This window comes from Diplotaxodon limnothrissa, linkage group LG4, assembly GCF_057381915.1.
Source record: "Diplotaxodon limnothrissa isolate DT_005_m linkage group LG4, D_limnothrissa_male_GT1.1, whole genome shotgun sequence".
NCBI lineage: Eukaryota > Metazoa > Chordata > Actinopteri > Cichliformes > Cichlidae > Diplotaxodon > Diplotaxodon limnothrissa.
In genome coordinates this window covers 25,250,836-25,264,632 of record NC_140599.1, presented here as the reverse complement: position 1 = coordinate 25,264,632, position 13,797 = coordinate 25,250,836, and the positions used below count along the sequence as shown (strand labels likewise).

Genomic DNA, 13,797 nt, shown 5'->3' with positions numbered 1-13,797 from the left:
TTCCTGCTGCTCTGTATCAATGCTAGGAACTATCAAGTAGAGCCACATTATGAGATTACTTATTTTTTCTTAATGGAAAAATGGAGTAAGAATAATATTTGTAAGACCTTTATAGACTAAAGCAGTAGGTGCATGGAGAAACTTGCTTGAAGAACAGAGATTTAACCCATCAGTGGTAAAAACAATCAATGAAATGTACTATTAGCCAACTCTATTTCGGAATGAAACTCTTTTGTATTTGTGTGCATGTCTGAATAATTTTGTTTCAGTATTTGTCAGAGGCTATTTTTGATGTTAAAGTTTTGTACCCTTTGACAATGATTTGAAATGCTTACAGAACAGCAGCAGAATTCAAGCATCAGCAGCCAGCTAATCAATTCTAGAATAACTAGAAGACTTGGAACCTGTGTAACAGAAAACTACAACAAAACTACTACAATATCTGAATTACAAGTTACTGGTGCACAAGACATTGATAAGTATTTCGTAGAGACTCAAGTTCAAATGGATAAGCTGCTGCATTTTAAATCAAGTTTTGTTTCACGCTCGTGTCGTACAGGTCTTCCGTGCACAAAATCAAATATGCTGCTGCACCACCAAAGGTGGAAAAGGTATCAATATTTACTACTGGAAGAAGCTAAATTGGCAGCATACTACACAAGTGCTTGGCACTCAGGTAGGCGGATGATGATACAGTACTTTTAAATATCTTTAAACACTCAAAGCTGGCTGCCAATACTAAAATTGCAAACCCAACATGTGCATTTAAACCAAGAGTACAAAACCATAACATCAAAAATGTGTCTTAAATACATCTGGAGCTCGCTGAAACTTAGGCACAAAGATTAGCTGCATTATGCTTGTTCAATATACCGACTATAGATGTATCATTGAGGCCTCTGTGTTGTTCGTGCAGGAGATTGCATGCTCGATGACAGTTTTCGGGAAGATGTCATTCTTTCAAGGGGTTTCTTCCCATTAGGAGATTTGGAACTTACTTCAGAAGTGGAAGACTTGGACTTGCCTACATTTAAAAGAGAGCGACTCAGAGAGCTGGGGGGCTTGGAAGACTCCTTTGTCTCTGATTTTGTCTCACCTCCAGGAGTCTCTGCAGATTTCGGAGAAGACGCCGCGTCTCCTGGCTTTCCACCATTGCCACCGATCTCCTTGGCTTGTCCATTCTGCTTGCATGTCCTCTCCGAGGCTTTTTTGGTGAGCATGGTACTTTTTCCTAAATCAGCCGACCGGCGGCTTTCCCTTTGTCGGAGGGCACTCTTGAAGAAAGACAACCCTTTCTCCTCAGATTTGCTGCTGCGCTGCAGATCTCTGGTGGAAACGCTGGGTGAACGCAGGCTAGTGACAGAAGAACTGCTGCTGGAACTCCGCACAAATCTCCTCTCAGGACGGTTGCTTTCGCCGCTCTTTGAAAGTGAGCAGCGTGCTACCGAGCCGCATCTGAGGTTGTCAGCCAGAGGGCTAGTGTGCATAGAATCTCTACTGTAGCTCCTTTCTATAAGCCGCTTCCTGCTGTTTGTTGAGCTCTTCTCAGTGACAGTGGAATTCTTCTTTGAGGTTGGTGAAGGAGAAGCTGAGGACTGAGGCGTGGAACGGACGCATGGCTTATGTTGTGGCGTAGCCTCTGGAGGCTGATTTGACTCTTTCGTTTTGGAGGGAGTCCCGCTAGGTGTCGAGGTGCTTTTCTTAGCATTTGCACTCTTCTCTTTAGTATTGCTCAGCTTTTTACCTTTCACTGGTGTACTGGAAGACGTCTCAGGTGCAGAGGTCTTGTGGGTCGAGCACAATCGTTTTTTGGAGCTTTTATCTTGCTCCACTTTGCTGACACTCTTTGTGGATCCTGTGCTTTCAGCCTTTAAGCCAAATCCTCCGATACTATTCTTACGTTTCTGTTCTTTGGAGGGAGTAGCTTGAGTGGGTAATATGTTTTGGTCTATAGCTGTGATCTGGTTGTTGTTTTCAGTTGGCTCATTTTTGGTGATCTTCTTTTCCACTGGAGTGGAAGCCCGACAGTACATGTCTAAGAACCTTTTATTGTTGTCCTGGTCGGGGAAACTGCTCTCCATCATAGACAACGGAGTCCTGTTGCCAAAGTATCGTTCGTGTTTACTGTAGCTGCCAAAACACGATGTGGAAACCTTGTCGTCACATGCCTCTCCTATCCTCTCTAAAGGAGGGGAACACCGAGAGTCAAGGGAGAATCGTGAGGGCGAGTTAGATCTCATGTGCAGCTTGGCAGAGAGAGACCAGGAAGGTTTTATCCCACTGTCACTGAAAGCTAAAGGACTGGCAATGGATGACCTGGAGGACAAACTCTGTCGCTGAATACTCCTCACAAAGGGGCGGACAGAGAATCCTCCTAAAAAACAGGGAATTATTTAGTTTAAAACACACCAACATCTACACAATAATGAACAAGCATTATTATTTTTATATTAAGAATCAAATGAAATAGTTGTACTGTTTCACACTTTTGGGGGGGTAAATCCATCAGTGTATCTACATCAATAACAATACTGACACTGATATTTGATTATTTAAAAAATAGACATTTTGGCTGGTTTTCTTTTTTTGAGTCCTTATTAGATGATGTGACCGTGTTGTTTAAAAAAAATAATCTTGTTTTATTACCACAACAGATCATCTATTGCTCATTAACACTGACTCTACTGTGATCAGCTGGTTGTTTTGCAGCATTATAAACACATGTTACCAACAGGGAACTTGCAGAGTGCCATCTGATGGACAAACTATGTAATACTCTCTAGTTTTTAAATTTTCATTTATTAGCCATTATCAAAGCCAATATCAATAAAATTGCAAACAGCTATAACCCACTGGACCTTAAACATCACTCAGGCCATATTTCTACATTGCTACAAAGCTATGCTATATAATAAAGGACTTTATCACATTTACAGTGCCTGTAATGTTATTCTCGCTTAGTACAAGACCAAGGCCTACACGATGACTAGTAAAAACCATGTTAAATTATAAGTTAATAAAAAGGGAGCATCCAAGACAAGTCATGCATAGTTTTCTGAAATTTTACAACATGCAAGCCATATCTTGCAGACTGGCTAGTGAAGGTTTCCCACACCTCAGAGATCTGTGGGGACTTGTTCATTTCACTCCAATGCCATATTTGCCTTGTGACTTTAATTATTAGAGTTGGGATTGGTAAATTTAAGGTCTGAGTTTGTAATTCTTGACTGTAATGTTTAATCCCACTTTAGATATTGTCTTTAGAGGAAGCTTTAAAGTATCCCTATAAATGCGATGGACTTAAAAACCTTGAAACCAAACTCTGAACTTTGTGCATTTCTGAAACTATGACCTGCTCAGGAGGCAGTAGATGTGTGTATGATGAAAATCAATGAAAATGAACAATCAGGAACCTTTAAATAAAAAAAAATAAATAAATGAAAGTTCAGCATTTTCTCACCGTCATCCTCACTACGTTCGACTGGAAACTCAACCGACTCAGCCAGTGAAGCCAGAGAAGTGCGTCTGGATGAGGCTCCAGAGGCCAAACTAGCAGGCCTGCTGCCAGGTAGCCTGTTGATCCAGTGATCACACAAGGATGAACTAGTAGAGCCTGATTAAAACACAAACATGGATACATTTTAAGCCTTAAATGTCACATAAAGCTTATTATGCCACTTTATGGTACGGTATACATTACATATGCTAGGTGGACAAATGGTGTATAAATAAATACTGACCAGCCACAGAGCTATTGGCAGACCAAGAGGGGATGACTGTTCTCCTCTGATAGAACAGTATATAGGCTGTTTGCTGGCACACGTCATCATCAGCTATTGCTGTAACTTCACTGTCATCAAAGCAGTACCACTGACCATCAATGGAGTTTTTGCAGTATGCTGTGAGCACAAAGTAAAGAATGAGTTAACATGGATGGCAAACACATTCAGCTGCTTGATATGCTCATTTCCAATACAACGTTTAATTTGCATCTTATCACAGTTAAAAGCAAATCAGTGATTCATTGTTTGACTTGATCTTTTTTACTCCTTCCCCTGATGTCCCACTCAGTTTTACCTCAGGCTGAAACAAGCCATTTTTTGGTTTTGTCCCTTTAAATGCCCGCTTGTCTGAAAGCCCACTTTCTCCTAATCCCAAAATACTGCTCAGCAAAAATGTTACCAAGCAGCTTGTAGTTTGACTCTACTGGGATATAACACTTGGAAATATAAGGAAATCATGTGCTTCGCTGACATTAGCTTGGCATGAAGCTTATATTCCAGTAGTCTGGAGGCTGACTCTGAGCTTTTGGCTTACAGGGATTACTTTTATATACTTTTACATCACTATTTGACAGCTTGCCCACATTTCATTTGACTTTCAAACACAGTAACATTGCACATATGAGAGAAAATAAGGACAGGCATTAAAAAAAGGTTTAATTTGCATTTCTGATCCATTTTAAAATAGGTCTGAAGCAAAGAACTGCTCGCATTACCAGTGTAGTGGCCTCCGTGCATGTTCCCGTGATGGTTGCAAACAGCATACAGGTCATACAGGTAGTCATCAGGATTCCTTCCCAGTCCATAGGACCGTCTCCACGGAGACCAATGGGAAGGTAAACTCCAGCTACTCTGGCTTCTCTTAACCACGTGAGGAGCCATGTCCATCCCCATCAACGGGAACCTCACCATGTTCTGCATCTTCACCCTCCGGTCCCCCTCCTGAAACAAAAATATAGAAGCATGTTGCAACAGAGTCTCGTTATCTGACCATCAGCTGTCCACCTAGACTAAAACTCTAACCTTTAAGTTCTGCAGATGTACAGTGTTAATTTTTAATATCTGCTGGTCAACATATAGGATTTAGCAAAAAACTTACTTACAAATTCTTACTGAAAATATCCAGATGAACTAAAATACCTGTCTGAACCTCTTGAGATGCAGTATGAGTACATCCGGGAGCGTCCACAGGCTGAGCTTAATCCGGCCCTGCTGCAGCTGCTTGCAGTGGGGACAGCGCCAGGCGTCGTCTGGGGCCAGCTAAAACACACAAGACCCAAGGAGTAGCTATGAAGAGAAAGCCCCAACCACAGAGCTTATATAATAGACCTCACACAGGATGAGGCCCCGAATTTCCCTCCAACTTCTCTCTTTTACTCCAGAGCAAAACACAGTAAAACCACTGTGAGCGCATGTGCCAAGGCCAGTTTACGATTTATTTATTCAACTTAAACTACTAACAGTGCCGTCTTGCACGCATGCATACATGCTCGTGTGTCTACCTGCTCTTCTTTAGTGTACAGCTGAAAGCACTGAGCAAGGGTGCAGGCCTGCGGCTGGTGATGTTGTTCTCTATGCAGATAGACACTCTCAGCATCCGGAATATACTCTTCCTCGGTGTGTCCAAACAGACTGTGGGAAACAGAAAAAGAAACACACCCTTCGTGTAACAGCGCAGTCAGGTGAGGATCACAGGATCTGAGATTGATAAAAGAAAAATAAACTGACCAGTATTTTATTGTAACTGAGACAGATGAAGTAATTGTTTACCATGTCATAAGAATGCTGTTTGTCCTTACATTAACGGTTCACACCCAGCAGTGCAACTAAAGGATTTAAGACTTTAAAGGGCTTCACAATCAGCACTTGTGCAGACATGCATTACACATGAACTCGACAGGATTTGTTCAAAGCCAACATCATCAACATCATCAACATCCAAGTACCAAAAAGGGGGAAAAAAAAGTTTGATTTGGCCAGCATGGGCGTTTGTGTTAACTGCTCGACATATTAGTCAGCTTAGTGAGAAAGAAGGAACTGCTTCAAATGCAGCGTGAATTTTTTGACATTTTACATAAGTTAGTTCTTGAAAAAAGAAATCCTGTCAAGCAAATGATATGTTAGGAGGTACGCACAGAAAAGGCCACGTCCTCTGAAACATCCTTAGTTAAGTTTGAGGTGTTGCTCAATTTGAACGTCTTTTCAGAAACACTCGGCAAAGCAATTACTGTCACCATCAATTTTACTGAAAATGCTGAGACACATTGAACTGCTAAACCACAGCCCTGACAGCTATAATAGAAGAGATGGGAGTAGGGAAGGTGGGGGGTTTTCTGTGTCTGTGGCACTACAGATTTTGCCCTTAAAGTCAAAAGGCAGTTACATTAAGTCAGGACCAGAAACGGGTCAAAATTCTGCAACTGCAGACATCAAAACACTTTGAAGTTCAGCCGCATTTGTCTGTAATGTTCCATCATTTCTATGGTGGCCTGAATGGAACTGCTTACGAAGCAAAACGAGGCTGTCTGTAGCAATCATAATCAATTACAGAGTCAATGTTATGTCAACAAAGTCAGTTATAACCAGTGGCTTTACCAATTTTCAGAACAGTTTTCAGCATTTCCCCATCTCAAAATGGGTCTTAAGCAGAATTGGTCTGCCTATAGTAAAGACCTCATTTCTTACTATTTGTCAAAGCTGGCTTTTATATTTGGGTAGATAGGTCATGGCTAACAAAAACTATACTTTTTTAATTTAACAATGATATTTGTTTAGCTCTGGTTAAAGGGCCCACAAATTCCAATTCAAACTTTTTATCCTTTGCAGAACAACTGTGCTGTAGACAAGTGAAACTGGACACATACACATCCGTATTTTTTTCCACTTACTAGTCCTTGGTCTCTTTGTCCCATTCAACCACAATTTTCACATGTGGTGGTCCCCCTTGTCCACAGGACTTGTATGCTCTGTAATGAGAAAAAATAATTTAGCAACAAAGTAAGATGAGTGAAAAAGGTTTTTTCCCCTCTTCCAAGCACTGTATGACAAGAGTTTCATTCACTTAAATGTAATTTAAAAACACCTTTATGTCAGACAGACATTTGAATACAGTATGAGAGTTAATAGTTTATACTGAGAACAGAGCTTTATTAAATGTTTCAGGACTGTAATCAATAAACAAAAGAAAGAATGCTAGTTATGATCGCCACTGATTAATCATGATCATAATAAAATCAAATATAATTGCACTTTGGTTTGTGCATCTGCAGTGTTGTGACTTGTTTTGTTATTCTGAAATCATTCAGTTTCTAAGTCAAACAGGCCAAACTGGTAATTTAACATTCAAATCCTGTTAGGGCATGTCCTCTGCTCAGGTCATAAGTGAAGTAGAACTGATGGGGCAAGTGTGGAGAGGTGAGATTAAAGCTGAAAATTGATGTAATTACAACTTCAAACTATTTACTCAAGCTCATGCCTGCCTTTACCTTTATGTTTATGCACCAGTATTTATTAGGATTTCAGATTTTCTCACTTTCACTGACGTGCTGTGACTGCTGCAAAACATTAAGGCATTTGGAGAGCCTGGCACCGGTAATACACCTTTTTTAAACTGCTGAGTTTGTTACTACATTACATGACTACGACATGTCAAACGGCTATACTTGTTTTGCAAGGCAAGGTTGCATTTTTATTTATTTTTTTAAGTTCAGTGATCCAATATAATTATGGCAATGTAAACAGGCTTTAGAGAGAAAAACAGTCATTTTATAGTCTGGGTTATTAGCCTTATAAGTTGCTTTTATGAGCTGTAACAAGAAGTCACAGTGTGAGTAAGCTGAAATTTACTAAAGAACGTTCTGAATAAACATATCCCGACTTAGTTAAATTTTAGGTCATACTTCTCATCTGAAATCAAGAAGTTATCAAATATAACAATGGCTATCTGAACGGACCTTTCCACAGTTGGATGACACAGTGGTCGCTCATCTTGGGGCAGGAGGTAGGTGATGCCAACAACGCCAACCACTCGAAGACTGAAAGGTCCAACCTGCACACAGAATGAAAATGAAATATAAACCCCCCCAGTGTCATCCAACTACTTTAAACTCTTTTGTCTTAAAAATAGTTTTGATACCTATTAAAATTTCAACTTCACTTAAAAAATAAATTAAGACTATTGTCTTTCCAGCTGTACATCATCTGTCAGAAAGTGTCACTCGACATTTGTTTCTGTTTTATGAACTTTCATGTTAAGCTAGCAAAGATGTGACCCATCAGTGCAGGAGGTATCTAGACTGATGGGTCTAGATACCTTGTTGTTTAAAATAAAGCTTTCTTAATAATCTCCCCACAAGTGGTAGTCACTGCTTGTATAGTCGGTATAAACAGGAGAATGCTGGAGGAAGGTTTGTACTTACTTGTGATCAAACAGAGGGTACGATCACTATAAACCACCTCCAAATAAAACCTTTGACTTCAGCAGTTCAGGTAAATAAAGGCTGCAGGACTACTTAAGGAAATAAACTGAGTATAAGGCAGTGAGTGGTTGTCATCCTACCTGAATGTAGACCCCAGGCCTCAAAAGATGGCGCATTTTCTCAAGGATCTCTTTTTGCAGAGCATCCCAGGTCACAGTGCGCTCCAAGTACAGTACAAAAGGCAGGCCAAACCTAAAAATAAAAAAACAAAATGCACAAGTTCCATTAGCTGCTATCATCTTCTCCATCAGGCCTGTTATTAGGTAAATGCCAGGGACAAATTGTGGGTTATGTCAATAACCCTTCTTTATCACTGACAGACCCACAAGAACAGGGCATGTATTACATAATCAGAAGAAGCAGAGTGGATGAGTAAGAAATGCAGAACATAAAATCATTCTGAGATGCAGTACCTCTTTCCTTGGTGGCCAGTACACGCTCTGTTACACACCAAAAGGATCATTTTTTCTGGTCCCAGGTTTTTATTGGGTGATGCAGTTACAGGTGTCACAGCGCCCTGCATAAAAGACGGAGTCCTGCTGATTTCTGTCCCATACTTCAAGTTGTTATGATTCAGATTTGCCAGAAGGCTTCCTGCGAAAGACAGAATGGCACGCGAGTCTTTTTGATTAAACGTGGAAAATGCAGAACACACCTTTTAAAAAAATAAAATAAAATAAAAATGTAAAACTACTGAGTAACCTCTTTTTGTGCGGATGTTTTCCAGCCTGAAGGTCTCGGGTGTCTCAAAGGCAAAGATGGAATCGCTCTCTTGTATGATGTCAAGATCGTCATCATCGTCACAAAACGAACGGTGAAAGCCGTCGTAGTACATTTCAGTCAAAACAAACTACAAGAGAAAAACAGCACATTTAAACCTTGTAGCAATTATTCTGTATCAAGTCCATATCAGTATTACAGCAATTCAGTAATCTTATTAGCAGCTGCATCCTGCTTTAGCTGTAATTTACATATGCTCTCAAGCCCTTTTTTGCTGCTGTAGTACTAAGAACAAATGTTAGAATTGCGTACTACCTCCCAAATATAACCTATAACAGCCAGGGGCTTGGAGCAAAACTCGCTTCTGTTTTAGAACTGGCTGTACCGACACTGTGCCCGTAATATAGTCTCACTGTGGCAGACCCTGATAAGTGACAGGAATAGCACCTGGTCCATTGGGATCTTAGTCTCGCGTGACACAGCATCTCTGAGGCGATACACGGTGCTGTTGAGCGGAACAGCAACTCCAATCCTCATACAGTGAGAGTACTTCCCCTGGTACACCACCGTCACATACAAGGGCCTAACAAAAAGAAACGGGAATGAGCAGCACAAATAAAACACACACACAAAAAATTCACACACCTATTTAATACTGGACAAAATGGGGAGGGTGTGGTGTTGCAGCTTGGCCTTTAAGTAAGCCGGAGCTGAACTGATATGACGGGAAAGGTGCCACACTAGACGCAGGCACTGTTGTGTAACACATCACACCTCTGATTCTGCATGCTACCTGAAAGTACATGCTAAGATAACATTACGCCAGGTTTGTTTAGTCCATGACGCTGTCTTTGTGTCCAAGTGCTATAAAGCCACTTTTTATCTTTATCGTACTGCAACCATAAAAATACTTTGATATGTAATCCAAATACTTTGAGCCTAAAAGCATTTGGACAGTTAGGCAATATTTGTTCTTTGCGAGTCCAGAACAATCAGTGTAAAGTATAATAATGGATATTACAATAAAGTAAATATTTGGATAGGATCATATCATAGAACAGAAATGTCTATGAGACTTCTAATAGCAGAGCCCTGGTGATGCCCAAGCTCCAGAGGTTAAAAAGTAACAGGATGGTGACACGCCAAAATCCTCATATTTCATAGTTTGTGGAACTCTGTTTGTCAGTGACCTTTAGACATCGCCATACAATTTGTAGCTTCCCTGGTGACATCTTCCTCTTTCTTTCACTTAGCTAGGGAATCATCTTTACTTTATCCAAACAGTAAAGCTTTGTTCAAAAACTCTGCGCTTCTTTTGTATGCTTTTGAAATTTCACTCTGGGTCTTTCAGTCTCTGAGGCTTACAGAGTGTTTGTTTTCTGTTATGAATCCTTTAAGGTTCTAGTCACATACTCTCAAATTCTCTTCTTCGTGGGAGGAGTCGTGCTTTTTGGCCTTCCAACTCATCTCCAAAGGGCTTTATTCCTTAAAATGTCAGACAACCTCGATACACATTCCAACTCTGTCACCTCTGAGCCATGTGAGCTCTTTTCTTTAGGGAAGAGATTACTTTTTAGCTAATGGAATTCATGTTAAGAGGGCCATATCAAATTCTTTCACTACTGATGTAAACTTAATCATGGCTTTAGACCTTCATGTAAAAATCTATTATTTTAATTGAAATAAAATGTGAATATCATGGCCTGAAGAACAATTTTTTTTTTTAATTTATAAAATGAGATCTATGCTCTACAACACAACAACAACAAACAAATCTACTCCTGGACATTTAACACGCCCACTTTTGCAATCACATATACTGCATATTTTCACACACATTCTGTTTTACATCCAGTGAAAGGTATCATTCCTCTAAAGACCTTTAAACAAACATGCCTGCTTAAAGTGTAGAAATGCAAACAACCTGGTAGAGCAACAAACACATCAGAAACATGTAAGAACATGTCATCAAAGTGTTGTTAACTGATTACTCCCTGACCTATAGCACAGCTCAGATGGAGAAACTCACCGTGTGTGAGGCAGCGGGATTGGTAATGAGATACAGAGGAAGGGATCAAAGGTATTGCTCTGCTTTTGGCAATGAGGGCAGGTAAGAGAAGACCTGTTGGGAAAACATTAAAAATCTTAATGTGGTGCAGAGACTTCCCTGTCACATTGTCAGAGCAACAGAGCTTCTACATCTACGGCTTACCTGTACTGAGCCTGAAACAGTTCTTGTACAAACGACCCAGCAGAAAGGGGAGGAGATGGTCCCTCTATGCTTTGATCGTCTTCTTCAATAGGTGGCTGAACAAAAACAAACAGGTTTGTTTAGTCTGATTACTTCATCATAATAAATTCTGGTCTATCAGGGTTCACAAGCTGCTGTGGGAGCTACACAGTCTTGTTATTGAGTAGCTCTGGGGAAAAAAGAGAAAACAAAGCCTGGCAAGCCTAGATGAGCCAGACTGTGAATGCCGCTCATTTGGAAGCTGCACCAAGTGACCAAAACACCCCGAACACTGATGAGATATAAACTGAAACAAAATAGCCTTGGAATGAAAACTGATGAGTTGCAATGAGGAGAAAATACCCAGTTAATGATTCACAATTGTGGCTTGATTAGGGGGGGTTACGTACATTAGAACACCAAATATTTTCTGGATTCACCTTAATAGCAGGCCTGCTGTTGGGGTTGACGGTGTTGAGATCCTCATGTACTCTGTCCAGCAGCCACAGCAGAAACTCTTGGGCATCATGCTGAGCGTTTCCTTTAAACTGTGTGGCATTTTTTGACACAACATTCTGCAAGAAACAGCATGGTCCAAAAGTTACGATGCCTGCCACCGTTTATCCTGAAATCACTCTGAATATCTAGATCATTGAGTAAAGCTTTATTAACAACAGGTATAAGACTTGTGTGGTGTAGGTACGCATTGTTTTTACCATACACTGTTATAAAAATATAATCCTGGTCATCTTTACTTAAAGAGGGCTTGTTATGCTCAAGTCCAACTCAATACTTTTTTTATCCTATGCAAGTAGTTCTGCATCAGCAACGGTTCAAAATAATCTTTATTTATCTCAGATCCCTTATCACCACTCCTGCTCATCCACGGTCTAAAACGAGCCCATTCAACCTCCCTTTAAGCTATTTTATTAGAAGTGGTTGGTTGCATCAACAAACAAAAGCAGCCACTGCAATCACTGACATCATACAGAGACAAGAGTAGAAAAACATATCTCCATCCAAGCATCTAAAGCAGACAGAAGCTTAAGTTTGGCCCAAAGGAATTCCTTGTTTATACAGTGCACTGCCCTCATTCTTTGAAACTTTGGTCATGTTAAATATGACTGTATACACTACTGTAAGAGTATATATAAGACAGAAAACATGAAAAAGCATAATAGGTCCCCTATTTATCTCGCCTTGATTTATTGATGTCACTCTTACCTTGAAGTCCCTGCTATGCTGGGGGGTATACTCAAACGTCCATAAAGCCCGCACAAGTCCTGACAGCTGCTCCGTGACCTCTCCTTTGGCCAGAAGACCCTTCTTCTGCAAATGCACACCATTTGTCTTTGGTTGGTCCTCGTCCTCCTCCTCGCCTTTGTAGTGCTCCAAAACGAGGTACTCGGCAAAGAGTTCAGTGTTACTGAGGCACTGCAGAATTGCATTCATGAAGCAGGTGTTGCCGTGGTTTTTTAGACCGGACACCCCAGGAACCCTTTCCCTGGATAGGAAGCCCCCCAGGTCCCCATCTTCCATGGGTACATCTTTACTTCCAGATTTAAACGTGGAAAATCCTCCATCATCTTTGTCATCCTCGGTTTGCACTTCGGATCCAAAGTGTGACAGCGCTGTGAGTGTCCTCAGGAGTTTACTCATAAAACTGCCCACAGAGCGCACAGAGCCTCGCCTGAACAGCTTCTTGCTGAAGCTGGACTTCTTGTCCTTGGTTGCGGCTTTACAAGACATGATTTCCCCTCTCACAGACAGCTCACATGCAGACGGAAAACTCAGATGTGCTGCACGGAGTCCGAGTCATCTTGCTGGCTAACTGATGCTACATCTCAAAATATGTAGACAGCAGCAGTGGTTAACGTTAGAGCTGCAGGGAGTGTTAGGTGCGTTAGCGGGTAACATGTTCACTAAGTTGTGTCTTCCAAAAGCATGCAGCGGTCTTTATGTTGTCAAAAAACGTTAGCTAATCCTCCACAACAATCCTGCCTACAAAACAAAACAAATGACCTAATGGCGGAAGAGATGCAGCACTGACATTGCTTAGGTTAGCTGTTTATGCCTGCAACTTGCTTCAAAGTTACCGTGTTGTTGCGATCTACTGCCCTGCAGCACCGAAGCGACAGCGGCTGTGCTGAAGTAAAAACAGCAGCGTTAGCTGAATTAGCTAACGGTTCAACAAGAGCAGCAGAAACCGCGGCAGTGCTTCCCGGCCCATCCACCACGGTCCGATACGAGCAGACAGTCCGCCATGGTATGCAGGTAATTACACTCTAAGCAGAGTGTGTACGAAATCCAGTTAAACCTCACATCTTCTAGCACATTCAGAGGCACATTCGGGATAAGCTACCAAGTAGCTTGTCGTTTACTTCTTCTTTTTCTTCTTGTCCGAGTAGTCGGCAGATAACTCTGTTTAGAGCTAATATACCGCCACCTATTGGCTAGGAGTTGGATCAGCGGTTTAAGATTATATTCTTTTGTTAACTGGGAAAATGTACCTACCGTGGCTATCATTCAGTTATAATTAACTCTAAAGGTCTGATCAAAGGTTTAATTTTTAAGAGATATATTAGTT

General features: G+C 41.0%; 1 protein-coding gene across 1 annotated transcript; it reads right to left on the bottom strand.

Moving 5' to 3' along the window:
• Positions 1 to 212: 212 nt before the first annotated feature.
• usp31 (ubiquitin specific peptidase 31) lies at positions 213 to 13,585 on the bottom strand. The gene is made up of 16 exons (XM_085351742.1): positions 12,435 to 13,585; positions 11,651 to 11,785; positions 11,193 to 11,287; positions 11,010 to 11,102; positions 9,428 to 9,563; positions 8,963 to 9,110; positions 8,674 to 8,854; positions 8,341 to 8,452; positions 7,736 to 7,830; positions 6,671 to 6,748; positions 5,285 to 5,414; positions 4,923 to 5,042; positions 4,499 to 4,724; positions 3,741 to 3,899; positions 3,461 to 3,613; positions 213 to 2,374 (listed from the first exon to the last, which is right to left on the bottom strand). Exons 1-16 carry the CDS (start codon positions 12,957 to 12,959, stop codon positions 888 to 890), a joined length of 3,873 nt encoding a protein of 1,290 aa, XP_085207868.1. The 5' UTR covers positions 12,960 to 13,585; the 3' UTR covers positions 213 to 887.
• Between the last annotated feature and the right edge of the window lie 212 nt (positions 13,586 to 13,797).

Bases quoted from the DNA above. Each gene is read 5' to 3' on its own strand.
- usp31 (XM_085351742.1), bottom strand. From the start codon at position 12,959: ATGTCTTGTAAAGCCGCAACCAAGGACAAGAAGTCCAGCTTCAGCAAG. The intron at 11,103-11,192 runs GTAAGCCGTAGA...TTTTCCCAACAG, and splicing joins CTGTTTCAGGCTCAGTACAG to GTCTTCTCTTACCTGCCCTC. The intron at 2,375-3,460 runs GTGAGAAAATGC...CCTGTTTTTTAG, and splicing joins CGAACGTAGTGAGGATGACG to GAGGATTCTCTGTCCGCCCC.